This window comes from Mauremys reevesii, linkage group 4 (genome assembly GCF_016161935.1).
Source record: "Mauremys reevesii isolate NIE-2019 linkage group 4, ASM1616193v1, whole genome shotgun sequence".
NCBI classification, from domain to species: domain Eukaryota; kingdom Metazoa; phylum Chordata; order Testudines; family Geoemydidae; genus Mauremys; species Mauremys reevesii.
Genome location: NC_052626.1, coordinates 146,497,803 through 146,525,179, shown reverse-complemented (window position 1 = coordinate 146,525,179; position 27,377 = coordinate 146,497,803). Strand labels below are relative to the sequence as shown.

Genomic DNA, 27,377 nt, shown 5'->3' with positions numbered 1-27,377 from the left:
AGGTTTTCAGGGTAAAAAACATGTTAGCAAAGGGGTGAAAGCACCATCCTGCCCAGAAAGCCACGTGGAATCTGGAGCTAGGGTTGCATGCACCTGGAATGGCTGCATGTTCACAGGGAACGTAACTTCTTGGCTGCCTTAACTTCTCTCAAGTGCTTCAATGAGGAACTTATTCTTGGTTTTCAGTGCCGCATAGAACCGGTCCTTGCACTCTTTATTCCAGCTTGGCATTAGCTGATACAGCTTCCGCATTTTCTCCTGGCTGGTGCTCCTGGAGCTAATGATCTGATATTGCTCGTCATCCAGAACGTTCCCATGAAGCATGTCCAGGAGGGGCTTCACATGGGCTATACGTTGAATCAGCTGCTCTCTGTGTCGGTCAACAAAATGTTCCTCTGGGGACACACACACACACACACACACACAGAATAGCTATTTGCAAATGTCCTGTTTCATAATTCCAAACCGTATTGAACCACAGCTGACCGGGGTGAGGCGCAGCAGCTGGTTAACAGCCACACAGCACAGCTGTGCTGCAAAGGAGGGACACCGCTATTAATGCTATGCCCTGGTTGGTGGGTGGTAGGAGCAAGCGAATCTGGGGCTACTTGATCTTAAAGTGTGAGCCTCTGCTACCTGAGCTGAAAAACCCAGCTCTTAGTTAAGGTTACAACATCCGCAGCCCGGCCACCACTGGCGGGGCAGAGAGCACCACATTCAGTGGATTACAGTTGCCACTGCATCTGGGATGAGGCACAGCAGCTGCTTAACAGCTACAGAGCCATGCTGCACAAGAATCACTTGCCCAGTGCTGAAATGCAGCTGCTTCTGGGTTGGGGTCTGTTAGCTTTTAAATGGCAGGGGCTATTTAGGAAAAGTAGACCGCAGTCACCTGAGTTAGGATTTTGCCAACACCCCAAAATTTACACCCCCAACTTACAAAAAGAGCCTGGAAAGTGAGGTGGGGTTAAAGGCCACAAGTAATCAAAGCTTTGGTTCGGTGCCCCCTTCCATGGTGCTGCGCATTGGGGTCAGTACTGACACAAGGTGACAGCACCCTGCTCCCCGCAGTGCAATACTCCCTCATGCCACGCTGGAGCAGTGAGGTCAGCAGTGACTGCAAGTGGATCCTACTGAGCCCCCCTCCCCTACAGCGCCCCCATTAGCACTGGGGTCAGCACTGACACAAAGGGGCCAGTTGTCCTGAGTGAATCACCCACATTGCTCCCTGCAGCACAGCGCCCCCTAGTGCCATGCTGGGGTTTGGAGTCAACACTAAGAGTGAGGGGAGAGTGCCCCCTATTGAACCCTCCCTCGTCTCTCTCTAGCAAAGCACCCTAGCACTACTTTGAGGAATTGGGGTCAGCTCTATCTGAGGAGAGAGCACCCCTAGCAGCACACTAAAGCAGGGGTTCTCAACCTGTGGTCCATGGACCCCTAGGCGTCTGCAGACTAAGGGGGTCGGGAGAGACTTAGCCCTGATCTACGGGGGTGGGGCGGGATTGATCTAAGTTACGCAACTTCAGCTACACGAATAACGTAGCTGAAGTCGACGTATTTAAATCAACTTATCGTGGTGTCTTCACCACGGTGAGTCGACTGCTGCTGCTTCCCCGTCGACTCTGCCTGCACCTCTTGCGGCACTGGAGTACAGGAGAGGGCTTGGAGGTCGATTTTTATCGCGTCTAGACTAGACGCAGTAAATCGATCCCTGCTGGATCGATCACTGCCCACCAATCCGGAGGGTAGTGTAGACATACCCTTAGACTGAAAACTGATTGAACAGAATTCAACTATAGATATAGACAATAGATATCCAGAGGGATCTACACCTCCCTTCAAAACTTTTTAGGGGTCCTCAAACGAAAAAAGGTTGAGAACCCCTGCTATAACTAACTGTACACACTAAAGAGACAGAAGATATTGCCTCAGCCTTCTTATCACTCCCCTTGTGTCTGTAATACACTGGTACCAACACGGCTACCGCAACACTGCAATATATACATGAAATACTACTATCTATAACTCTATACACAATAGGAATTTTGAAGTGCTGACTAACTGAAGCAAGCGCTGCAGGAAGCTGCAACTCTCACCCCAGGTGGCAAGCAGTGGAATGTACATGTGCACAATCACTTGAAGGAGGACCAACCTGTGCAGTGCTCTGATGATGATGCATCATGTTTAACATCCCCTGGAAGAGGAGGGAAAAGGGATGAAATGAACAGAAAATCACAGTAAAAAGTTAATGCTGCTCCCGTTACTACACGAGGCCTATTCAGGTCTGATTGGCTAGGCCAGTCACATGACAGTGTGATTATCTTTATTGCTGAGAGAACAACCCAACAGTTAATGACTTATTCAGATTTCACCTCTTTGGCACCTGTCTTTGAAGTATCTGTTACTAGCTGCTCTCAATGACTGTACTCAGATACTGAACTTGACAGGCCCATGGGCTGATCCAGCATGGAACTAGATGGCCAGTTGCACTGAGTCTCTCCTCATCTCCCAGAATACCCAAGAATGAAAATGTAAGAATACACACACTGATCTGGCATCAAATGAGTGCCCGCTATGCTGGCTCATTTTTTTTAAAGTCTCCTTTTTCTTTTGACTTTTTCAAGAAAACAACAATCAAAACCAAATGCAACAACCATAAAACAGTCTCAGCTGTACCTGCTGTCAGGAACAAAGGTGAATACATAAGTGTCCCCACTGATCTCTGATGGTCCTGTAAACACTATCTCTGATGGCTGCCTTTACCACCACTCAGCTCCATGGTATGTTGTTTTCGTAATGACATGTGAAACCCATTGTACCGCAACTATAGTAGCACTTTAATAGATACCAAATTGTAGCATATTGTCAGATTTTTATTAATGATCTAAATTGTGATAACTCTTCATTAGATGTATTATGGTAGTGCCTAGGAGTCTGGTCAGGGACCAGGACTCCATTGTGTACAAACACAGAATAAAAAGACAGTCTCTGCCTCAAAGGGCTTTGTTAAAGTCTCCAGTGAAGCGGGGTTAGACAATTCTTTCTACGATTTGCATGGCTCACTCTTGAGAGAGAGACACAGCTCCCTGCAGCCCGCACACTGATGTTTCCCAGGGCCGTTCCCAAAGACAGCTGTTCAGGCAATGCATTGCAGGGCAGCCCCAATTTTTCTGGACACCAGTAACACATCCCTCATTTGCACTGACTGCAGCCAAGTCTACACTACCCACTTGGTATAACTGTGTTGCTCAGAGGTATGAAAAATCCACATCCTTGAGCAATGTAGTTATACTGACCGTAACCCCTTGTGTGGACAATACTATGTCGGTGGGAGAGCTTCTCCCAGGGACATAGCTACCGCCTCTCGGGGAGGTGGAGTAGCTAAGCTGAGGAGAGAGCTCTCTCCCATTAGCTCAGGTCGTCTTCATCAAAGTGCTACAGCCGATGTAGCGTAGACTTGCCCTCAAGCTCCGCTCCTGCACCGCAGAACCGCAGAAAGTTTCAGACTTCCACAGTTTGGAGCTGCTGAGCTGTACAAAGCACCTACACCACACAGGAGAGCATCTCCCTTGCAACAGCAGCTGGGCAAAAACCTTTCTGCTGAATGGAAAGGTCACTGGGAAATGCACTCTTTGGGTCTCTGAAATGATTTGTGACTGCAGGTTAATTTTGGCAAATTGTTTCTGGTTTAAAAAAAAAAGGGGGAAAAATTCAGAATAAACCCAATTTTGTTTTTTTGGTCATCAAACTTATCAAATAGTCACTCAGCTCCACTTGCAGCTTCTCTCTTGTGAAGTTTAGGAGTTCGGCAGGAACTTGCTTCAGTCCTGGAGGCTGTAGAGCTCCACGGGGCTAAAGTTTCTGGTCAGCAGAGCCCCCGACCTTACAAAGGTTTCAGGCATCCTGAAAGCCCTTCATAAAATCAGGATCAGCCTGCACAGCCCTAGTGCTTTGTGGGCTGGTAATAAAAGTGCCATAAGAGACATTTAGGTTCTGGATTATCACTGTCCAGGGAGTTGGGTGACAGAGTAGTGGCAGCTGGTTCAATACACTCCTCATGAAATGCTGTGACTAGGCTTTGAACCTTATTACCAGGAGCTCTGAGTGGGTTTTATGGAGCTTTACCATAGAAGAATAGTGTCCCACCTGGTCTTAATGTGGCCTCCCAGCGAGGTTCAGCAGACGCAGTCTCTGCCATGCGGAGCTGCACACTCCTCTTCATCTCCTCGATGTAAACTTCAATGTAGGGCTGGCGATTCCCCCGGCTTATATAGGAAAATGTCAGTTTCTGAGGCAGAGACAAGGAGTTGCATCAGGGGTGACCCCACCTGAGCCAGTAGGAATGAATGACACCCGTGGGTCCTAATCAGTGAGCCAGCCGGACACACCAGGACTGCTTTATTGTCTTAATTAGGTGTTTATGATTATGAATAATATCTATCACTGCATTTAGAGCTTTAATCCCAAACTGAGCGGGGATCACTCACTCAGCATTGAAATGCAGCTGCCTCTGGGGAGGCTCATGGTAATTTCACAGCCACTCAGCTCTGCCCTTTTCCATCTGTGTGTGTCCAAAGATTTTCAACTTTCCCCCTTACGTGTGGGCCATCCCCATGGTGATTTCCCCCCCCCCCCCATACTGCATCGTTTGGTCCTGGCTCTTTCGGACGGGATCTCTCTCCTTAGGCTGCCACTCAGGGTTATTTGGAGAAGGGTGACCATGTGGCATCAACTGGGTGGATGTGCCAGGAGTGTCATTTGGGGCTCACATTTTTTGTGGTTAATTAGATCACACCTGCACTGAGGTAGTTCCTAGCTGGGCAAACGTTTTATGAAACTCAGAATAAATAAGGTTAGGTCTATGCTAAAAAGTTAGCTCAAGCCAACTATGTCACTCAGGGTGTGAAAAATCCACCCCCCTGAGCAATGTAGTTAAGACGAACTAACTCCCAGTGTAGGCAGTGCTAGGTTGAGAGAAGAATTCCTCCATTGACCTACCGAACACTTCTCGGGGAGGTGGATTAAGTAATCTCCCAACACTGCAGTATCTACACTGAAGCGCTGCAGCATTTCTAAGACACAGCCTTTGTCATGTCACCTACTTTGGGTGTTATCTCTGCCTCTGGAGAGCAGCACACCGTATAATCAGTGCCAAAGTACAGGGGCCCGTTGGTTTGAGGAGATTTGTCCACAAAAAATGACCGGTGCTTCTCATGTTCTTCGATTGCCTGAAAAAATTCAAGAACCATCAGTTCTGGAAGAGAATCCTCAACCCTGGCCTCCCCCAGTGATGGGGCATGTATCCACCCACCCCAGGCCCTGAAGGGGTTAATGTGGGCCTGAGAGGCCAGTTAGGATCCCCGACGGTAGCTGGAGGGAGAGCCAGACCTAACTGAACAAGAAGCCGAGCTGGGCAGGAGTAGGCTATGTTATAGAGCCAGGAAGATTGTAGCAGAAAGGGACTGCAGGGAGAGTCTGCAGTCACCCTTTGGGAGCAGAGAGGAGGGGAGGGAAAAAACCCCAAGAGGGAGAATGAGCCCCAGGGTTCTAGCCCTGGAAGAAGGGTCAATCCCAGAGGAGCTGTGCGGGAAGGGAAGCCTGAGAGGGCTAGTTCAGAAGAAGCCCAGGGAAACAGCAGCAAGGGGTAAGACTGTGCAGAGCATTGCTATTGGTTATAGCATAGGTGCCGACTCCAGGGTACTCCGGGGCTGGAGCACCCATAGGAACAAATGGTGAGCGCCAGCACTCGCCAGCAGCCACCGCCCACTGGCAGCCTTGCTGATCAGCGCCTCCCCCTCCCACTCAATGCGATCAGCTGTTCCACGATATGCCAGAGGCATTGGGAGTGGAGGGGTAGAAGCAAGGGTGAGTGTGCTTGGGGGAGGGGGCAATATGGAGTGGGGCTGGAGTGGGAAGAGGCGGGGCCTTGGGGGAAGGAGTGGAGTGGGGCTGGGGCCTGAGTGGGGTTGAGCACCCCCCTCCCCCCGGCACATTTGAAAGTTGGCACCTCTGGGTTATAGGGTCCCTGGGCTGGAATCCAGCATAGAGGGTGGGCCTAGGTTCCCCTACCACCCCCTGCGGAATGGCACAGGAGCGTTGGAGATGCCAGCCAGCCAGCTGTTCTAGAGAGACTTGCTTACCCCAAAGGGAAGGATAATATAGTGACCTGGTCAGAGGGTCGAGTCATGAGGAGGGAGCACCCTGAGTTGTGAAGAGAGAGAGGGGTCATAGCTGGAGTAACTGACGAAAGAAGGCACCAGACCAGTTGAGAGCTGATTCCCTCAGCAGCCACTATTTTTGACAGAAAATTGGGTTTTCAACTATATGAAAAAGTCATAAAACACACCTGCTTTGTTTAAAAAAATTGATTATTTTGGGTCAGAAAACTGCATTTTGTTCAGCCAAATGTTTTCTAGTTGCCAAAAATGGGGGAAAAAACACCTTTTGTTGTTTGTTTTTTGCAAACAAGTCAAAATTTCCCCCAAGACAAAAGAGAACATTTTCTGATTAGATCTGCTCCAGTTCTCATTGCACGGCAGCCCTGAGAGAGGAGGTGACTGAACTCTGGGACTCCAGGACAAGGCCCAGATGTGTAAAGGTATTTAGGTGTTGTTCCGCTCAGCACTGCCATGGTTTAGGAGCCTAGCCCTCATTTTCAAAAGGGATTTTTAGGCACTCAGAAGCCTTGATTCCCAATGACTGTAAACAGAGGGGTGAGGAAGAAAGAAGTGGGCACTTACAGGTACGGGGGATAAATGGGACCCGTTGTACAGTCATGTTACTGTCCATGTTTTGTTTTGGTGTGTTTACATTCAATAATCTACGGCTGAAAGAAGAACTTTCTCCTGGAAATGGGGGTGGGGGCCTGACAGACAGAATCAGAATATAAAGGCTCACATAGGGTATATAAAGGGGTTAAAGAAAAATGCTCCTGAGGAGTGAATGCTCAGGGGCTCTGTCAGGGTTCCCTCCCAACTCTGAACTCTAGGGTACAGATGTGGTGACCCACATGAAAGACCCCGTAAGCTTATTTCTACCAGCTTAGGTTAAAAACTCCCCAAGGCACAAATTCTCCCTTGTACCTTGGATTAGGTAAACGCTGCCACCACCAAGTGATTAGACAAAGCTCAGGGAAAGGACCACTTGGAGTTCCTACTCCCCCTCTAATATCCCCCCAAGCCCTACACCCCCTTTCCTGGGGAGGCTTGAGAATAAACAAGATGAGCACAGACCAACCTGGGGTTTTTTTTAGGACACTAAAAAAACCAATCAGATTCTTAAAAAAACAAACAACTTTATTAGAAAGAAAAAAGGTAAAAGAAGCACCTCTGTAAAATTAGAATGGAAGCTAATCTCACAGGGCAATCAGATTCAAAACACACAGGATTTCCCTCTGGGCAAAACTTTAAAGTTACAAAAAGAAAACCAGGAATACACTTCCCTCTCAGCACAGAGAAAATCACAAGCCAAAACAAAAGTAAGCTAACACGTTCCCTTGCTAGTACTTACTAATTCTACTCAAGTTGGATTGCTTGCTTTCTTGATCTGTCTGACAAGCACACAGAACAGACAGACAAAGCCTCCCCCACCCATTTGAAAGTATCTTGTCCCCTTATTGGTCCTTTGGGTCAGGTGCCAGCTAGGTACTTGAGCTTCTTAACCCTTTATAGGTAAGAGGATTTTGTGCCTCTGGCAAGGAGGGACTTTATAGTACTGTATTCAGAAAGGTTGTTACCCTTCCCTTTATATTTATGACAGCCTCACATATATAGTGAGGGATGGATTAATACCAGGAGAAAGATCCCTTGACAAACGAGCAGGGACAAAGGGAGGGAATGAGGAGTCCAAACGGCCAAGGCACTGAGTTGGTTTAGAAGGTTAACTGCAGCGGTGCACCGCCCTGCACTCTGACGGGCTGTGACCGTTCCACTGCAGGATTATTACACCAGATTGTACTCCTGCCTCACCCAGCACTGGGGGCTCAGTTCTCTCACAACAGCCCCCCAACCCTGCCCTGAGATTTCCCTTCCTCTCTGCTCTGTGGTGGCTGGTGAGCCTGGCTCACCCCAGTGCGGTTACAGGTTCTCATTTACCTTTTCTAGCGAATGGTCACTGGGGATCAGGTAGATGTGGAGGGTTGTGTCTGCAGCCCAGAGTGTCTGGTAGATCAGCACAAGGGAGTGGACTGGAATTGGCAGGAATCTAGAACAGATAAAAATAACTCCATACAGGGAGAAGCTGGGGTTCTCCAGCACAGCGTGGAACAGCCTCACCCCCGTTGGCTCCTCCAGGGTCATCCCCACATCAGTGAAATGGGCGATTCGCATCTGAGAAATGTCAGCCTGTCCCCCTGTCCGTGGATACAGAGAATTATTGTGATTACATGCCGTTCACCATTAAACACACTCCACAAATCCACCCAAACATAAATCAATGGAAATCACAAGCTAATGTGACACACAGTCCCGACACCAGCTTTAACACCCCATTCTTCCACACAGGTCGTTAAATGAGCACAGTCTGAGTGATCAGCAGCCAATCACCCTTAACTCTGCCCCCTGTTAACAACCTTTTAAACTAAGTATGACATATCTGGAAAGATCTTATTTTATAAATGCATCTAGTCCATTAGCTGGTGTCTCAGCTGCAGGATAAAATAGGCTTCATCTGAAGAAAACTATTTTACAATGTAGCCCCATGTAATTCTTTCCCATGCAATGGGACTAGAAGACAAAAAACAGTACTCTTCAGAGAGCTGAACAAATGCCCCCTTCGAGTTGTTAACAAATATATTCTCCTTTCAATGATCAGTGGCACAGAATGTCAATAACTGAGATTACAATCATTTTCATGGTCCTGCAATAAACCAAAGTTCAGAAAAAAGTTTCTTCCACAGCCAGGGTGTAGCTGAGCCTCTGAGCCTCAGTTTCCGACCTGTAAAATGGGGATAAAGCAGAACTGCTGAACAGAAAAGAGAATGCTAATGATGTTTATTTGTGTATAGCTAGGGTGACCAGATGTCCTGATTTTATAGGGACAGTCCCGATATTTGGGGCTTTGTCTTAGATAGGCTCCTCTTACCCCCCCCCCCCCCCCCCGTTCCAATTTTTCACACTTGCTGCCTGATCTCCCTATGTATAGCAGAGACACTGGGTTGTGAAGGTTGTTTCTTTCACCTTGTGATTCCCTTCATTTTCAATGTTTGGGTTTATTCACTTACAAAAAACATTGTCAGGGAGCACTAAAGGTTGCAGATGCAGAGCACGGATGCCTCCTCCCCATGGCCTTGGAGCCTGTGTTGGGAATGTTAGAAAAGTAGGAGATGTTCAGTTAACATCTCTCTGCAATAAAGCACTGAGAAATTTACGAAAGCCAGGCAATGCCCAGTTCCACACAGCATATCCCCAGTTCAATTTAAGGAACCTAAATCAGCAGTCTGATTTCCAAACATGCAACTCCCAAGGAAGTCAATACGCTCAGCCCTTTGAAAAGGGGGCCACTTATTTAGGTGCCTAAACATGGAATTAGGAATCTAACTTTAGACATACATTTCTGAAAATCTTGGCCACTGGAAAGGTGCCAACTGCCCCCATTCACCTCAAGGGAGTGTTGACTCTGAAACCTACGGCCCACAGTGTAAGGGACAGATTTTCAAACTGCGGTAAAAGCTTGGCCATGCAAAGTGGGCAACTGCATGTGTGAGTGACCAGATAAGCAATGGGCAGAAACAAGACTGGCCTTACCGTACATCCTAACTCCATGCACACAGAGCCACTGGTCAGTGTGGGTCATGCTGCCCCCTCTGTGCCCCATCCAAAGAGTATATGAGTCGACTACAGGTCCAAGGGCAGAGCCTGCCTCTTTAGCTCAAGTCATGGCAGCTCACTCTTCTCACTCTAGCAACCCCTGGTTCGAGATAGTGACCATTAAACTGCCGACCTGTTAGCAATGGGCAGCTTGTCGTGCACTGAGGGGACGGGCCGAGAGCACTAACTTTGTTGCTCTGACCTAATAAAAAATACAAATCATGTCCCTCTACACAAGGTTAACTGGCCCAGCTGCTTTAGTGATTGTGTCTGTAAGGGACTGTGTGTCTGTTCGGTGCTCAGCACCACAGGGCCCGGATCCCAACCAAGATCTCTGGGAGCTACCACATTAAAATCAGTAAATCAGTGGTCTGAGACTGCAGCATGCATATTGGGGACAGTGGGGTCCCAGCTCCATGCTCTGTCAGGGCTTTGAACCCACTTATTGCTCTTAGCTACCGTACCTGCCAGGCACAGGACGTGCGGGAGGTGAACGGCTGCCACAGCCATGGCTGGTTCTGCCTGGATGTTGAACAAAGGACCGGCCACTGACCATTCAGGGGTGCTCTGTTCTCTCAGATGCTCAGACCAGGAGTCGTATCTGTATTGGACGGTCACGGCTGCCCTCACCTCGAACCCCAGTTTGGTTTCAGAGCAACGGAACAAGCCTGCCCCAGGGAGGTGAACCCTGCATGGCACGGGGAGAACGGGAGAGGGCAGAACAGAGAGAAACAGTGCTAGACGGACCCCGCCCAGCTAAAACAGGAGGCATCATGTCTATTTATCCCAGACTTTCTAACTGAAAGGGAAATGGGTGAAATTAGTAACACCCCTCTCTCCTGCCTAGCACCCACCATTGAAGGATTTATGGGCTTTATAGCTGTTAACAAATTAAGCATCATAAATCTTGGTAGGGAAGTAAAATTACTCCCATTTTGCAGATAGGAAACCGAGGGCCAGAGCGGGGAAATGACTTGTCACCAAAGCCACACAGCTACTCAGTGTCAGAGCTGTGTCTGTCCCCCCAGCCCTCCTGCTCTGACTGCTAGACTCCACTGCTTTTCCAGAGCCAAGAATTGAACCCTAGTGTTCTGACTCTCCCCCCTCACTCCCACTCTCACTAACCTGCTAGACCTCACTCCCCTCCCAGCGTCATTAGTAGAATTCAAAGGTTCCTCCTGTAACAAGTGAAGGCTCTCAACCCCACCCTGGCACTGTCTGGGTGGGTACAGCCCTGTGTTATGGGCTGGCAATATGACCTCAAGTTTCTGTCCCAGTAAACTAGTCAGGTCCCCTCCAGTGCAGGAGCACCCTCATCTACACACTCCGTAGTGCTTTGCTCAGTCTGTTGTACTGGCTGTATTTATTTACATGGAGCCCATGCCCATGGGACACTTCGCATGTGTGATAGGAGCTGGCTTGTGCTCCCAGACACGGACTGCTGCAGAGGGGGTGACACCGAACTCCCAGCCGTGTTCTCACCTGTACGTCTCCTCATTCCCAGCTGGGTCCCGAACAGTCTCAGGGCATATTTCGTCTGTCGGATCCTAACACAGAAACAGATGTTAACGCAGTTCCACTGGGGATTTCCCACTGGAAAAGGAGGAAACTGGGCAGCTGTGGCCAAATGTTCGCATGCGACTGTTTCCGTGGCCTGGGACCCTGGCAGTGTGGCTGGCAAGGGGGACTCTGTGATCAGCTGGATTCCAGCCCTATGGTCAGTCACTCCTCTGGGGTGTTCCCGAGATATCCTAGTTTGGGGGAGCAGGTGATTAGCAGCACGGCCAGAAGGACTGTGGGGATTATATAGAAGGAGTAATGGATACATGGATAGGCAGAGATTAGGGGTGGATGGATGTAGATGAACCTAGGGATAAAGATAAATAGACAGATACCTCCTCTGTTGGACATAACTTGCATTTGTCCTTTCTTCCTTGGTCTGCAGTGGAATCTTCTCTGAGGCTCCCCTCTCCTCCTCCTACATGGGAAAATATTCCATCTAACACATCCCAAATGTAACTTGTTTTCCTCCCATGCAGTCATTCTTTGTGCTGGTGAAACGTGGGTGAATGTGTGCAGTGAGCATGGGTGATTGAATCTTTCACAACGGCTTCCTTTCTGTCAACTGTTTATTAGACATTGAAGTTAAATAGGGATTAACAAAAACAGCCAGGAACAAATTATTTCAAACAGTTTGAAAATTCCTTCCGCTATTAAATTCTGTCTTGCCTCTTGCGGTGCTATTCTATTCTAGTTCTACTCTAATTCTATTCTATTCTTATTCCCCTTATCCATCATCGAGGTCAAAGTAGTGCAAGCATCCACCATCTTTGTCAAGCAGCACCACGGTGAACCTGCTTACCATCTTCTTTGATTAAATCCATCCATTGCTTCTTCAGCTTTTCTTTCATAAGAGTGGCCAGCCTGGGTCAGACCAATGGTTCATCTAGCCCAGTATCCTGTCTTCCAATAGTGGCCAGTGCCAAATGTGTCAGAGGGAATGAACAATTATCCTGTGATCCATCCCATTATCCTGTCCCAGTCAGAGGTTTAGGGACATGCAGGGCATGTGGTTGTGACCCTGACCATCTTGACTAATGGCCATTGATAGACATATACTCCATCAGCTTCACTCTTTTTTTGAATCCAGTTATACTTCCGACCTTCACAACATCCCCTGGCAATGAGTTCCACAGACTGACTGTATGTTGTGTGAAGAAATACTTTTTTCTGTTTCTTTTAAACTTGCTGCCTGTTAATGTCATTAGGTGACCCTAGGTTCTTGTGTAACGAGAAGGAGAAAATAGCACTTCCCTATTCACTTTTTCCACACCACTCATGATTTTACAGACCTCTAGCACATCACCCCTTAGTTGTCGATTTTCTAAGATGAACAGTATCAGAGGGGTAGCCGTGTTTGTCTGGATCTGTAAGAAGCAACAAAAAGTTATGTGGTACCTTATAGACTAACAGATGTATTGGAGCATGAGCTTTCGTGGGTGAATACCCACTTCATCAGATGCATGTAATGGAAATTTCCAGAGGCAGGTATAAATATGCAGGCCAGAATCAGTGTGAAGATAACGAGGTTGTTCAATCAGGGAGGATGAGGCCCTCTTCTAGCAGTTGAGGTGTGAACACCAAGGGAGGAGAAACTGCTTTTGTAGTTGTCTAGCCATTCACAGTCTTTGTTTAATCCTGAGCTGATGGTGTCAAATTTGAAAATGAAATGAAGTTCAGCAGTTTCTCTTTGAAGTCTGGTCCTGAAGTGTTTTTTTTGCTGTAGGATGGCTATCTTAAAATCTGCTATTGTGTGTCCAGGGAGGTTGAAGTGTTCTCCTACAGGTTTTTGTATATTGCCATTCCTAATATCTGACTCGTGTCCACTTATCCTTTTACATAGGGACTGTCCAGTTTGGCCAATGTACATAGCAGAGAGGCATTGCTGGCACATGATGGCATATATAACATTGGTGGACATGCAGGTGAATGAACTGGTGATGTAGCTGATCTGGTTAGGTCCTGGGATGGTGTTGCTGGTGTAGATATGTGGACAGAGTTGGCATCGAGATTTGTGACATGGATTGGTTCCTGAGTTAGAGTTGCTATGGTGCGGTGTGTAGTTGCTGGTGAGAATATGCTTAAGATTGGTGGGTTGTCTGTGGGTGAGGACTGGCCTGCCTCCCAAGGCCTGTGAAAGCGAGGGGTCATTGTCCAGGATGGGTTGTAGATCACTGATGATGCATTGGAGAGGTTTAAGCTGAGGACTGTAGGTGGTGGCCAGTGGAGTTCTGTTGGTTTCTTTCTTGGGCTTGTCTTGCAGCAGGAGGCTTCTTGGTACACGTCTGGCTCTGTTGATTTGTTTCCTTATTTCCTGGTGTGGGTATTGTAGTTTTGAGAATGCTTGGTGAAGATCTTGTAGGTGTTGGTATCTGTCCGAGGGGTTGGAGCAAATGCGGTTGTACCTCAGTGCTTGGCTGTAGACAATGGATCTTGTGGTGTGTCCGGGATGGAAGCTGGAGGCATGAAGGTAGGCATAGCGGTCGGTGGGTTTTCGGTATAGGGTGGTGTTAATGTGACTGTCGTTTTATTTGTACTGTGGTGTCTAGGAAGTGGATCTCCTGGGTAGATTGGTCCAGGCTGAAGTTGATGGTGGGGTGGAAGCTGTTGAAATCATGGTGGAATTCTTCCAGAGTCTCCTTCCCATGGGTCCAGATGATGAAGATGTCATCAATGTAGCGTAGGTAGAGAAGGGGTGTGAGTGGACGAGAGCTGAGGAAGCGTTGTTCTAGGTCAGCCATAAAAATGTTGGCATATTGTGGGGCCATGCGGGTGCCCATAGCGGTACCACTGGTCTGGAGGTATATATTGTCATCAAATTTGAAATAATTGTGCGTGAGGATAAAGTCACAGAGCTCAGCAACCAGTTGCGCTGTGTCATCATCAGGGATACTGTTCCTGACAGCTTGTTTTCCATCAGCGTGTGGGATGTTTGTGTAGAGAGCCTCTACATCCATGGTGGCTAGGATGGTGTTTTCTGGAAGATCACCAATGCATTGTAGTTTTCTCAGGAAATCAGTCATGTCACGGAGATAGCTGGGAGTGCTGGTGGCATAGGGTCTGAGCAGAGAGTCCACATATCCAGATAGTCCTTCAGTGAGAGTGCCAATGCCTGAGATGATGGGACGTCCAGGATTTCCAGGTTTGTGGATCTTGGGTAGTAGATAGAATAACCCCGACCGGGGTTCTAAGGATGTGTTAATTTGTTCCTGTGTTAGTGTAGGGAGTGTGCTGAGTAGATGGTGGTTTCTTAGTATATTCCTCAGTGGGATCTGAGGAAAGTGGCCTGTAGAATTTGGTATTGGAGAGTTGTCTGGCAGCCTCCTTTTGGTAGACGAACAGGCTAAGTCCTTTAACCCTCTCTTTGTATGGTGAAAGGTTTCAGAGGGGTAGCCATGTGAGTCTGTATCAACAAAAACAACAAGGAGTCCTGTGGCATCTTAAAGACTAACAAATTTATTTGGGCATAAGCTTTCGTGGGCTGGAACGCACTTCATCAGATGCATGGAGTGGAAATTACAGTAGGCAGGTATAAATATACTAACACATGAAAAGATGGGCGTTACTTTACCAAGTGGAGGACCAGTGCTAACAAGGCCAATTCAATTAGGGTGGATGTGGCCCACTCCCAACAGTTGAAGAGAAGATGTGACTACCAAAAAGGGGGAAATTACTTTTTGTAGTGAGCCAGCCACGCCCAGTCTCTATTCAGACCCAGACTGATAGTGTCAAGTTTGCAAATTAGTTCCAGACTTCTCTTTGTATGGAAGTTATTCCACATCCCTAATCATTTTAGTTGCCCTTCTCTTTATTTTTTCCAATTCACATATTTATCTTTTGAGATAGGGCAACTGAACTGCATTCAGTATTAAAAGTATGGCATACCATGGATTTATATAGTGGCATTGTGATATTTTCTGTCTTATCATCGATACCTTTCCTAATCATTCCTAACATTCTGTTCGCTTTTTTGACTGCCGCTGCACACTGAGTGGATGTTTTCAGAGAACTATCCACAATGACTCCAAGATCTTTTTCTTGAGTGGTAACAGCTAATTTAGAGCCCATCATTTTGTATCTGTGTTTTCCATTACTTTGCATTTATCAAATTGAATTTCATTTTTCATTTTGTTGCCCAGTCACCAGTTTAGTTTGTAACTTTGTAACTCTTCATAGTCAGGTTTGGACTTAAGTATCTTGAGTAATTCTGTATTGTCTGCAAATTTTGCTCCCTCACTGTTTATCCCTTTTTCCAGATCACTTATGAATATGTTGAACAGCACTGATCCCAGTACAGATCCTTTTGGGACCCTGGTCCTTAGATGTCTCCACTATGAAAACTGACCTTAATTCCTACCCTTTGTTCCTGTCTTTTAACGTGTTACTGATCCATGAGAGGACCTTCCTTCTTATCCCATGACTGTTTACTTCATTTATGAGCTGTTAGTGAGGCACCCTGTGATGGGTTTGGTCACAGAGACTCCTCTTGGGACTGTCACTTGATGTGCTGGGATACCACTGAGAACAACTTTCCTGCCAGAACAGGTGCCCCTCCCCTCCTGTCTTGCTGAGTTAGACCCTCCAGTCGGTTCCAGCACAGACACAGAGGTTGGACCAAGCTTCTCTGAAGTTCACTGAAAATGAGATTCACTCAGCCCAGGGGTTTCTCAGTTAACAGGGGCTTTCCCAGCATCCAGTGTTCAGCCTTTCTGGGAGCCTGAACCCTAAATAAATCTGTTTTACTCTGTATAATGCTTATACAGGGTAAATTCATAAATTGTCTGCCTCTTATAACACGGATAGAGAGATACACAGCTGTTTGCTCCCCCAGGTATTAATCACTTACTCTGGGTTTATTAATAAACAAAAGTGATTTTATTAAGTATTAAAAAGTAGGATTTAAGTGGTTTCAAGTAATAACAGAGAGAACAAAGTAAGTCACAAAAGCAAAATAAAACAAATTCCCCAAGTCTAAACCTAATAAATTAAGAAACTGATTACAGGTAATATCTTACCCTCAAAGATGTTCCAATAAGCTGCTTTCACAGACTAGACTCCTTCCTAGTCTGGGCCCAATCCTTTCCCCTGGTACAGTCCTTGTTAGTTCCAGCAGACATCTCAGGTGGTAAGCAGGGGTTTTCTCATGACTGGCATCCCCCTTTGTCTTGCTACACCCCCTTTTATATCTTTGGCACAAGGCCGGAACCTTTTGTCTGTGCTTGTCCCCACCCCTGCCGCCTCCATGGAAAAGTACAAGGATTAAGATGGATTCCAGGGTCATGCGACATGGTCACATGTCTGAGACCTCTAGTCTCCATTCCTCCTGGGCTGACCCTCACAAAGAATATAGAGCCATTCACAGTTCATTGATTTCTGAAGGACCTTTAATGGCTTCCACTTAATATGTTTACATCAGTGATACAAGTTTATATCTTATTCTCCTAACTCCAGACATAGAACTAATCCATGCAAATAAATAAGATGAACACACTTAGTAGATTACAAGCTTTCCAATGACACCATACAAAAGACCTTTTGCATAAAGCATATTCCAGTTATATCATATTCACATTCATAAGCATATTTCCATAAAATATATGGACTGCAACATCACAGACCCTATCAAAGGCTTTCTGAACATCCAAGTACACTATATCCACTATATCCAGTGGATCATTCTTGTCCACATTTGTCCTCAGTGAATTCTAACAGAATCTTCTCCTGGGTGTTAGCTTCATCAGGTCCTCTTCATCCTCTGTATGTGTCTGAACCAGTGAAGTCGTGCCCCCTGGATTTTGTCTGCCACGTCACAAACTTCTACTTCTATCCCAATGCTTTCATTTCAAAATCTGTCTCTTTGTAGACCTCATTTTATAGTGCAAAGACGTTTAATCATGAACACCTTTAGGCATTGAACCTGCCATCTCTTTACTGCCTATTCTTCTGCAGCATTGCGGGGCGCACCGCTGTTCTGTCCAGCAGGGCTTTTAGTCTCAGTGGCATATGCTTACCAGACACAATGCCTGACATGTTGTTCTGCACCTTGTTGCGAAGGTACTTGAGTCGATCAGTCTGGTTTAGTCTCATTCCATTAGTCTCCATATCCAGCTTCCTTGCCTCTACTGACGCACATGACCTCCGCTTCAGTCATGCTTATTTTCATCCAGTAACAGCTTAGCTGGTCACACCTCTGGTTTTCTACTTCCTCTGGTCTTACTGGTATGTCATCTGCGTATGGCAGCTTCTCGGTCTGTTCCACTGAGATCTTCCTGCTGATGTAGCCCATCAGTATGATAAGCAGCAGTGGACTGAGGGCCAACCCCGGTGCAGTCCAAGTCCGTTTGTTGTTCCAAAACATGTCCAGCTCACTGCTTTAGGTGATCTATGTAGGGCATTCACCAGTGTTATTAAATCCTCAGGTGCTCCATATTTCTGCAGCATTGGTGTGAGCATCCTTCTGGTCAGCCTTCTTTAGGTCTATAAAAACCCGGAATCAATCCTGTTCATACTCTGGCTGCTTCTCTTTCATTTACCAAATTACAAACCTATTTTATTCTATTCTAATACCATGCCCATCACTGTGGTATCTCGTTACATGCCATCATTTCATTAGTTCCCCAGTCACCACAGCATCTTGCAGGATAGACAGGGCTGGAGTTTCTAATGCAAAAAATAATCAAGAAAACTAACCTCACGAAATATAAACCCATTCAGACTCTCTTGTACCTGTTTTAAAGAAACCAAAAAGGGCTTCAGACAATTAATTTTGTGGATCAGCTTTAAAGAAGAACATGAAGGACTAAGGGGTAGAAGCAATCTACCCAGATCATATAGGGTGTGAGAATAGGGTACGGAGATGGGGAAAGAAAAGGAACTCTTCACTCACCTCAGTGGGCCACCTATCCTGTCTGGGTTGGGGGGCACAACCGAAAATTGCAGTGTCCCTGCAGAAGAGTGACCTCCTCCTGCCATCAGAAGGGGCTGCCTCAAAGCCGCTGACTTCATGAGCAGGCAGCAGCTAGCCAAGGAGACACATCACTGCTCTGCCCTGCCACATCAGCACTTCAGGGAGCAGGGCCAAATGGAAAGCAGAAATCTGGGGGGAGGGCATGTGACCCCGCGTGTCCCCGCCAAAGTTGCCCCAGGTCTGTAGGTTTGCCTATTTAAGTTTAGGGCTCCCTGGGTAAGAAAAGGTTGAAAATCAATGCACTAGAGTGGCTGGAGGTGGCAGAGCTGGGCTCTGGATGGCTTGGTGGTGATCAGGTAGGGTGGAAAGTTGGTCCCAGGTGCTGGGAGGTAGCTCTGGTTGGGAGGGGGCAGATTTCAGGAGGGTCAGGTCACTCTGCAGTGAGACCACACTTCCAAACACCCCTCAGACTGCTTGGGGACTCACCTTCTCCTCTTATGGAATCACTGGATGCTTCTGGTTTCTGCCCCTTGCCCCCAGATCCTGCAGAGGAGAGAGAGAGAGTCAGTGAGTGTCTGAGTCACCCACGTTGTTTTCTAGCATCTCACAGGGGCAGTGGGGTCAGCACTGACTGCTAGGGGAGAGTGTCTCCAAGTGATCCCTCCCTCCTCCCTTCCCAAGAGATAGAAAGACAGACACATAGACTAGGAGGGAGAGACAGAGAGAGAGAGAGAGAGACTGACACACAAACGCACACACAGAATGAGAGACCATGACAGAGAAGCAGAGAGTGATCCAGAGAGAAATGGAGACACTTCCGCTTAGACAGGATAAAGCTCCTTTTGCTAGCTAGTTTCCTCTACACAAGTAGGAGAGAGCTCAGGGACAGAGAGCATCTGAAGCAGTGGTGCACAAATGTTTTCATCCCCCCCCCACCCCTTAGCAGTAATGGAATTGGTCCCTGCCTCCCCTCCATTACTGCACAGCCAAGGGTTCATCAGCAGCAGAGTTTGGGGCAGAACTGGGGGTGGAGTGGAGTGGAGCTGGGTCTGGGGGTGGAGGTGGGCTGGAAGCATGGCACTCCTTCACCATCCCCCACATGGGGGCTAGCCCAGGCCTGGAAGCAGAGCAGGACTGGGGGGACTCAACGGGGTTCTAAGAGGAGCAAGGCTGGGGGCGGAGGGGAACTGGAAGTATGATGCTCTCTCCCCGCACCCCCATAGCGACTGGCCCAGGCCCTGCCACTTGGCCCCCCAACATTCCTCCATGCTCCCCTAAGGGAGCCCCTGGTTTCAATGCTGTGTCGAAGTACTGCAGCTGCATTGCTATCAGTACTTGAGGTAACTAGATTAAAGCTAGCTTGGGTATGTCTATGCATATTAGCAATTACCCCTCCCCTGACTGCAGTGTAAATAGATATACCCACAGTAGGGTGACCAGATGTCCCGATTTTATAGGGACAGTCCCGATTTTTGGGTCTTTTTCTTATATAGGCTCCTATTACCCCCCACTCCCTGTCCCGATTTTTCGCACTTGCTGTCTGGTCACCCTAACCCTCAGAGATACCGCAAGATATGAAGGAGAGAACGAGGGACAGGAAACAAACGGGATTCAGGGAAACAGTGAATAAGACAGATTCACCCTCAGCTCTTTAGTGGGGATAAGAGTTAAACTTTCAACTCATTGCCTGTTGCTTTAATATCTCATAGCGCTGCTCAGCCTCCCAGCATTTTTTCCTACCCATCTGTGTTTAATGCCAGCAATGTAACGGTGTTTTGTTCTCTCCTCTTTTTCAGTCTGATCACGGTGCACTTGGACTGAGTTCTTTATATTCCATATAATGTTGTGCACAGACCAGGGTTTAAATTCTCAGATTGGGGCTCCTGTGGGTTTGAAAATATTTACCAGAGCTCTGCTGTGGTGGGCTCTGACTGAATTTAAGCCCTGGCGAGGACCAATTAATAAGCAATTAGGAGTCATCCTCCCTGGGTATAAACTGGTGTAACTCCATGGAGCTATGCTGAATTACACCAGCTGAGAATCTGGCCCTAGATTTCTAAACAAAAGAAACCGTGGGCCAGTTTCTCAGCTGGGGTAAACTGGTGCAGTTCCAGTGAAGGTCTGTGGAGCTGTGCATGTTTGAACCAGCATAAAGTTTGGCCGTCATTCCACAGGACAAGTAGCAGTGAGGGGAAATCAGCTACAAAGCTAACAAACTGCAGAACCTTCCAGCAAGTTCAGGCAGGGACCTAGAAGTGATTCTGCTTGAAAGTGAAAGCATATTTCAAGCACTTAGAAGAAACAAAATTTAAAAAGTGATAAAGAAAATGGAAGATTTGTTTCCAAAAAAATCTCCCCTGAATAATAGAAGATGCCCCCCACCCACCTCTAACTGTGTGTGACGTTAAGTTGTAGAGAGAGAGGAGGAGACAGACAGCTAGTGTTTGGACAACAGATTTTCAAAATAGAAACCTGGTCTTTTGTGGATCATGTATATTTGTTACTCCTTCTGTGAAAAGGTTGATGGGACAGTATTTGTGTGTTGTGCTGCAGGGAGGGAGTGTTAGAAACAGACAGAATAGAGGCTGTACACATAAAAAAAGAGCGATACAGTAGGTGGTAGAAGAGAGAGACCATCCTACAAACTCTTAGTGTTTCTGTCACTTCCTCTTAGATGGGATAAAGCTCCTTTTTCTAGCTAACATCCTGCACATAAGTAGGAAGGAGAGATCAGAGACAGACTCAGTGGTACCTCCCTAATACCAAATGACTGGAGGATAGCTAATGAGATGCCAATTTTTAAAAAGGGCTCTAGAGGAGATCCTGGACATTACAGGCCAGGAAGCCTTACTTCAGTACTGGGCAAACTGGTTGAAATGATAGTAAAGAACAGAATTGTCAGACCATAGATGAACATAATTTAGTGTGGAAGAGTCCACACAGTTTTTGTAAAAGGGAAATCATGCCTCACCAATCTACTAGAATTCTTTGAGGGGGGTCAACAAGCATGTGGACAAGAAGGATCCAGTGGATATAGTATACTTAATTTTTCAGAGAGCCTTTTGAAAAGGTCCCTCACTAAAGGCTCTTAAGCAAAGTAAGCTGTCATGGGATAAGAGGGAAGGTCTTCTCATGGATCAGTAACTGGTTAAAAGATAGGAAACAAAGGGTAGGACTAAATGGTCAGTTTTCAGAATGGAAAGAGGTAAATAGTGGTGTTCCCCTAAGATCTGTACTCGGACCAATCCTATTCAACATATTCATAAATGATCTGGAAAAAGGGGGAAAACAGAGAGGGAGCAAAATTTTCAAACGATAGAAAACTACTCAGGATAGTGAAATCCAAAGCTGACAGGGCAGAGTTACAAAGGGATCTCCCAAAACTGGGTGACCGAGCAATAAAATGGCAGATGAAATTCAATGTTGATAAATGCAAAGTAAGGCACATTGGAAAACACGATCTCAACTACACGTAAAAACGGATGGGGTCTAAATGAGCTGTGACCACTCAAGAAAGAGATCGTGTGGTCGTTATGGATAGTTGTCTGAAAATGTTCACCCAATGTGCAGTGGCAATCAAAAAAATTAAAAGAATGTTAAGAACCATGAGGAAAGGGATAGATAACCAGACTGAGAATATCATAATGCCACTATATAAATCTATGGTATGTCCGCATCTTAAATACCCTGTGCAGTCCTGGTTGCTCCATCTCAAAGAAGATACACCGGAATTAGAAAAGGTGTAGAAAAGGGCAACAAAAATTATTAGGAGTATGGGAACAGCTTCTGTATGAGGAGAAATTGAAAAGACTGTGACTTTTGAACTTGGAAAAGAGATGACTAAGGGGGGATATGATAGAGGTCTATAAATTCTTGACTGGTGGGGAGAGAACACTTCCTTATGCACTATTTACTCCTTCACATAACACAAGAACCAGGGGACACGCAATGAAATTACTAGGCAGCAGGTTTAAAACAAACAAAAGGAAGTATTTCTTCACACAACACACAGTCAGCCTATGGACCTCTTTGCCAAGTTATGTTGTGAAGGCCAAAATTATAATGGGGTTCAAAACAGAACTAGATAAGGCCCTGGAGAATGGGTCCATTAATGGCTATTAGCCGGGATGGGCTGGGATGTGACACCACGCTCTGACTGTCCCTAGTCTCTGTTCGCCAGTAGCTGGGAATGGGTGACAGGGGACGGATCACTTGATGATTATCTGTTCTGTTCATTCCCTCTGAAGCACCTGGCATTGGCCACTGTCAGAAGACAGGATACTGGGCTAGATGGACCATGGGTCTGACCCACTATGGTTGTTCTTATGACCGGGGTGTGGATTTAAACGCAGACTAAAGGGCAGTGAGAGCCGATGGGGGCCCCGGGGCAGGTGAATCCCTAGCAGGCATAGTTTGACTGCTATATTGGGGTGGGGGCAGCAGGCATGCACACTGAAGTCAGTTCCCTTGGCTCACTGGCTCTCCCCCCACCTAGAGTAGTACCTGGGGTGTTGATGCTGGGGGAAGGAGGGGCTGGCTTAACGGGGGAACCCCAGCTACTGCTGCACTGACCTGAGTGCAGGAGCTGCAGCTACTCCAGCATCGGCAGCTGGAGTGATGCCATCATGGTGCTGCTGTGGCTGTCCTCCTGCTGGGGGTACTTCTGCTGCAGAGAGGATGCCGCATGTCGGGCTCCCGCTTCCCCCTCATTCCCCTATCCCCTCCCCCTTCCTCTCCTCACTGTCCCCTGCCCTATCCCCCTCTGCCACCTGCCCTATCCCATCCCCTCTACCCCACTCCATCCCCTTCCTCTCCCCTCTGTCCCCTGCCCCCATTCCCCTTCCTCTGTTTCTTCCGCCTGCCCTATTCCATCCCCCATCCCCACTGCCTCTCCCGCCTCCCCCTCCCAGGCCAAGCAGAGCAGCTTGGAAATCAGGGGGCAGGAGGAGGGTGCACACAACAGTGGCACATGTCCCTGTGTGCCCCCGCCCCATGCCTAGCCCCTTTTTCCTGGGTCTCCAGTGCCCAAGGTCACCTTAGGGCTTAACCCCTTCCTGCCCCTGACCGTACTGCAGCCGGGTGACAGGAGGCGGCTGGGTTATGTGGGTGGTCAGCAGCCGCCTGAAGGCATTAGCTGCATTTTGGCACTGTGTTGGCAGGAAGAGAGGGGAGCTGCTTCCAGCCCTGGGGTGTGGGGATGAAAGGGGAGGAGAACGGGTTGAGCTATGGAAAGACACTGCCAGGTCTTCCTTTCCTCCCTTCTGGAAGCAGCTCCCCTCCCTTCCTGCCTGCACAGTGCCAAAAGGCTGCTGCTGGCCACATTCTGGTGTGAACCCTGGTGAAATCTGGGGGGCAGGTGACCCCACATGACCCATGCATTGTTATCCATAGAGCTCATAGCACTTTACAAAGAAGGGTCAGTATCATTATCCCCGTTAATGCTCTCTCCCTGTCCTGATCCTTACCAGTCCCTGTCGCCTTGCAGAGTCTGTCTGCCAGGTCCCACATATTGATGTCTGTCAGGACCGCCACAGTCACCTTCACCGCATAGTCCTCCCCAAAGTAGCTGATCAGCCTGTCGCATGCATCCAGGACTTCATCTTTTTCCAGCCGGCCCCGGGGGATGTTGCTATAATCCTCTTTCATTGGGAACATGTTCAGCTTGGTCTTGAACCTCTTAAACTGGTCCTGCCCCAGCTCTTCTAGGGTGTTTACGAGGTGATCCCGCACCATCTCCCTCTTAACTGCGAGTGATGTTCAGTTGTGGAGAGAGAGGAGGAGACAGACAGCTAGTGTTTGGACAACAGATTTTCAAAATAGAAACCTGATCTTTTGTGATCATGTATATTTGTTACTCCTTCGGTGAAAAGGTTGATGGGACTGTATTTGTGTGTTCTGTGCAGAGGTGCTGCAGGGATGGGAGACAGACCGAATAGAGGCTGTACACATAAAGAAAGAGTGATACAGTAGGTGGTAGAAGAGAGAGACCATCCTACAAACTCTTAGTGTTTCTGTCACTTCCTCTTAGATGGGGTAAAGCTCCTTTTTCTAGCTAACATCCTGCACATAAGTAGGAAGGAGAGATCAGGGACAGACTCAGTGGTACCTCCCTAATACCAAATGACTGGAGGATAGCTAATGTGATGCCAATTACAGACCAGGAAGCCTTACTTCAGTACTGGGCAAACTGGTTGAAATGATAGTAAAGAACAGAATTGTCAGACCCATAGATGAACATAATTTGTTGGGGAAGAGTCAACATGTTTTTTGTAAAAGGAAATCATGCCTCACCAATCTACTAGAATTCTTTGAGGGGGTCAACAAGCATGTGGACAAGGAGGATCCAGTGGAGATAGTATACTTAATTTTTCAGAGAGCCTTTGAAAAGGTCCCTCACCAAAGGCTCTTAAGCAAAGTAACCAGTCATGGGATAAGAGGGAAAGTCTTCTCATGGATCAGTAACTGGTTAAAAGATAGGAAATGTAGGGTAGGAATAAATGGTCAGTTTTCAGAATGGAAAGAGGTAAATAATTGTGTTCCCCTAAGATCTGTTCTTGGATCAATGGGCATTTTGACTTCCCCTATGGAGATCTTCTGGTCCGGGAAGAAAGTGCTGGCTTGCAGCTTCCTGAACATGCCTGTGTTCTGAAAGATGTGTGCATCATGCACCTTTCCAAACCAGCCTGAGTTAATGTCCATGAAACACCCACCGTGATCCACAGGCACCTGGAGAACCATTGAGAAATAGCCCTTCCGATTTATGTACTCAGAGGCTAGGTGGTCTGGTGCCAGAATGGGAATATGCGTCCCATCTATCGCCCCTCCGCAGTTAGGGAAACCCATCTGTGCAAAGCCATCCACAATGTCGTGCACATTGCCCAGAGCCACGGTTCTTCTGAGCAGGGTGCGATTAATGGCCCTGCACACTTGCATCAACATGAGTCCAACGGTCGACTTGCCCACTCTGAACTGGTTAGTGACTGATCAGTAGGCGTCTGAAGTAGCCAGCTTCCAGATTGCAATAGCCACCCGCTTCTCCACCAGCAGGGAGCTCTCAATCTCGTGTCCTTGTGCCGCAGGGTGGGGGAGAGCTCAGCGCACAGTCCCATGAAAGTTCCTTTCCTCATCCAAAAGTTCTGCAGCCACTGCTCGTCATCCCAGACTTGCATGAAGATGTGATCCCATCCCACCACTCAGTGCTTGTTTCCCTAGCCCAAAAGCAGCGTTCCACGGTGGTCAGCATGTCCATGAATGCTATAAGCAATCTCGTGTCGTATGCGTTGTGTGTGTTGACATCATCGTCAGTCTTCCTCACTGTCACTTTGTAGTTTTAAGGAGTAACTTGACTGCCATTCGTGATGTGCTGACAAGACCCATCAGCATATTCCTCAGCATTTCAGGATCCATTCCCGCAGACCGAAAGGGAAGACAGAGTACGCTGTACATAAACCGTTGAAAGACGGTGCCAAATGTGGATGGAAGCGAACGGACTGCTGGGATGCAAAGTGATGCACGACGGGGCACTGGGACAGGACCCAGGATGCCCCGGGCCCACCCTCCCCTTCCCACAAGCCTCAGCATCAGAATGGGAAGAGGTGCTCTGTGGGATAGCTGCCTATAATGCATTGCTCCAAATGCCACTGCAAGAGCTGCAAATGTGGCCATGCCACTGCGATGGCAGCTGAGTGTGAACGCATGGCAGCGCTTTCCCTGCTGCTGTCTCTGAGGGCTGGTTTAACTCCAGGCACTCTACAGCTGCAAGTGTAGACAAGGCCTTAGTCTTTAAGGTGCCAAAGGACTCCTAGTTGTTTTTTTTTTTTAATATGTTTCCAAAGATTTTAGGCGTAACAAAAGACTTTGTATCTTACTAAGGTACTGATTTGCTGGAGGGTTTGCTTAAAACTAATTCATCTAATAGTCAGAAGTAAAGTAAGGGGAACTCGTTTGTCCAGCTATCTGGAAGAAAAGGGGTGTTGTCCCTTTAAGGGTTCTTCAACAGTGGGTGAAGGGAGAAAGATTACAGGGAAGGACAGAAAGGACAGGAAGACTTAGAAAGCAAGTTTTTTGTACTATAGTAATTAAAATTAAAATGGGTAATTTAGATAAGGGTGGTCTTTTGAAGGATTCATTTAAAAAATTATATGTCTCAAGAACCAAGCATTTAAGGCTAAAGATGAATGCTCAGATTGTGCATCTAAAAATCTGTGCAAGGATATTTTAGAGCTGTGATTTTATAAACTTCAGCCACATACGAATGAAACATTTTTAAAGCAAATTTTAAACTAAGGTCCTGTAGACTAACACGTTCTGAATAAATATTACAGTCATGCACAACCGTTTTTGTCAGTAAATTCAGAAACTGATGGTATATACACCGGGGGTTGGAAAATGCTTCATTACCACTTGAATGGCTCTTTAACAGTTTCAGTGGTGTGCTAATAGGTCAGCCAGGCTGGAGGCTTTTTCACTTTTGAGTGAACAGATCCCCTCCCTCCGGAGGAAGAATCGCCAGGCTGCAGCAGCTGGCGGTGGAAACCTGCAGGAAGGGTCAGAACAGGGATAGGGAGAGTGGAAAGCTGGGCACTAAGACCCAGGGGGAGGCAAAGCATTCCCTTGCCTCTTATAACCTCCTCCCCTCTGTAAGCAGCTCCCCTCCCTGCTTGCCTGCAGCCCTGCACAATGCCAAAAGGCTGCTGCTGGCCACTTCGTGGTGTGAACCTTGGTATAAATCTGGGGGGCAGGTATTATCCATAGATCTCAAAGCACTTTACAAAGGAGCTCAGTATCATTGTCCTCGTTAACGATCTCACCCTGTCTCGATCCTTACCAGGCCTTGTTGCCTTGTGGAGTCTATCTGCCAGGTCCCTCTCCAGGATGTCTGTCAGGAGCTCCACTGTCACCTCCACCACATAGTCCTCCTGATAGTAGCTGATCAGCATGTCGCACACATCCAGGACATCAGCTTTTTCCAGCCGGCCCCGGGGGATGTTGCTGTATCCCTCCTTCACTGGGAACACGTTCAGCTTGGTCTTGAACCTCTTAAACTGGTCCTGCCCCAGCTCTTCTAGGGTGTCCACGAGGTGATCCCGCACCTTCTTCCCCAT

General features: G+C 47.4%; 1 protein-coding gene across 1 annotated transcript; it reads right to left on the bottom strand.

Moving 5' to 3' along the window:
• Positions 1–138: 138 nt before the first annotated feature.
• LOC120403207 (apoptosis-associated speck-like protein containing a CARD) lies at positions 139–27,377 on the bottom strand. Its single transcript, XM_039534064.1, has 4 exons — positions 27,174–27,377; positions 23,739–23,811; positions 18,760–18,816; positions 139–395 (listed from the first exon to the last, which is right to left on the bottom strand). Exons 1-4 carry the CDS (start codon positions 27,375–27,377, stop codon positions 139–141), a joined length of 591 nt encoding a protein of 196 aa, XP_039389998.1.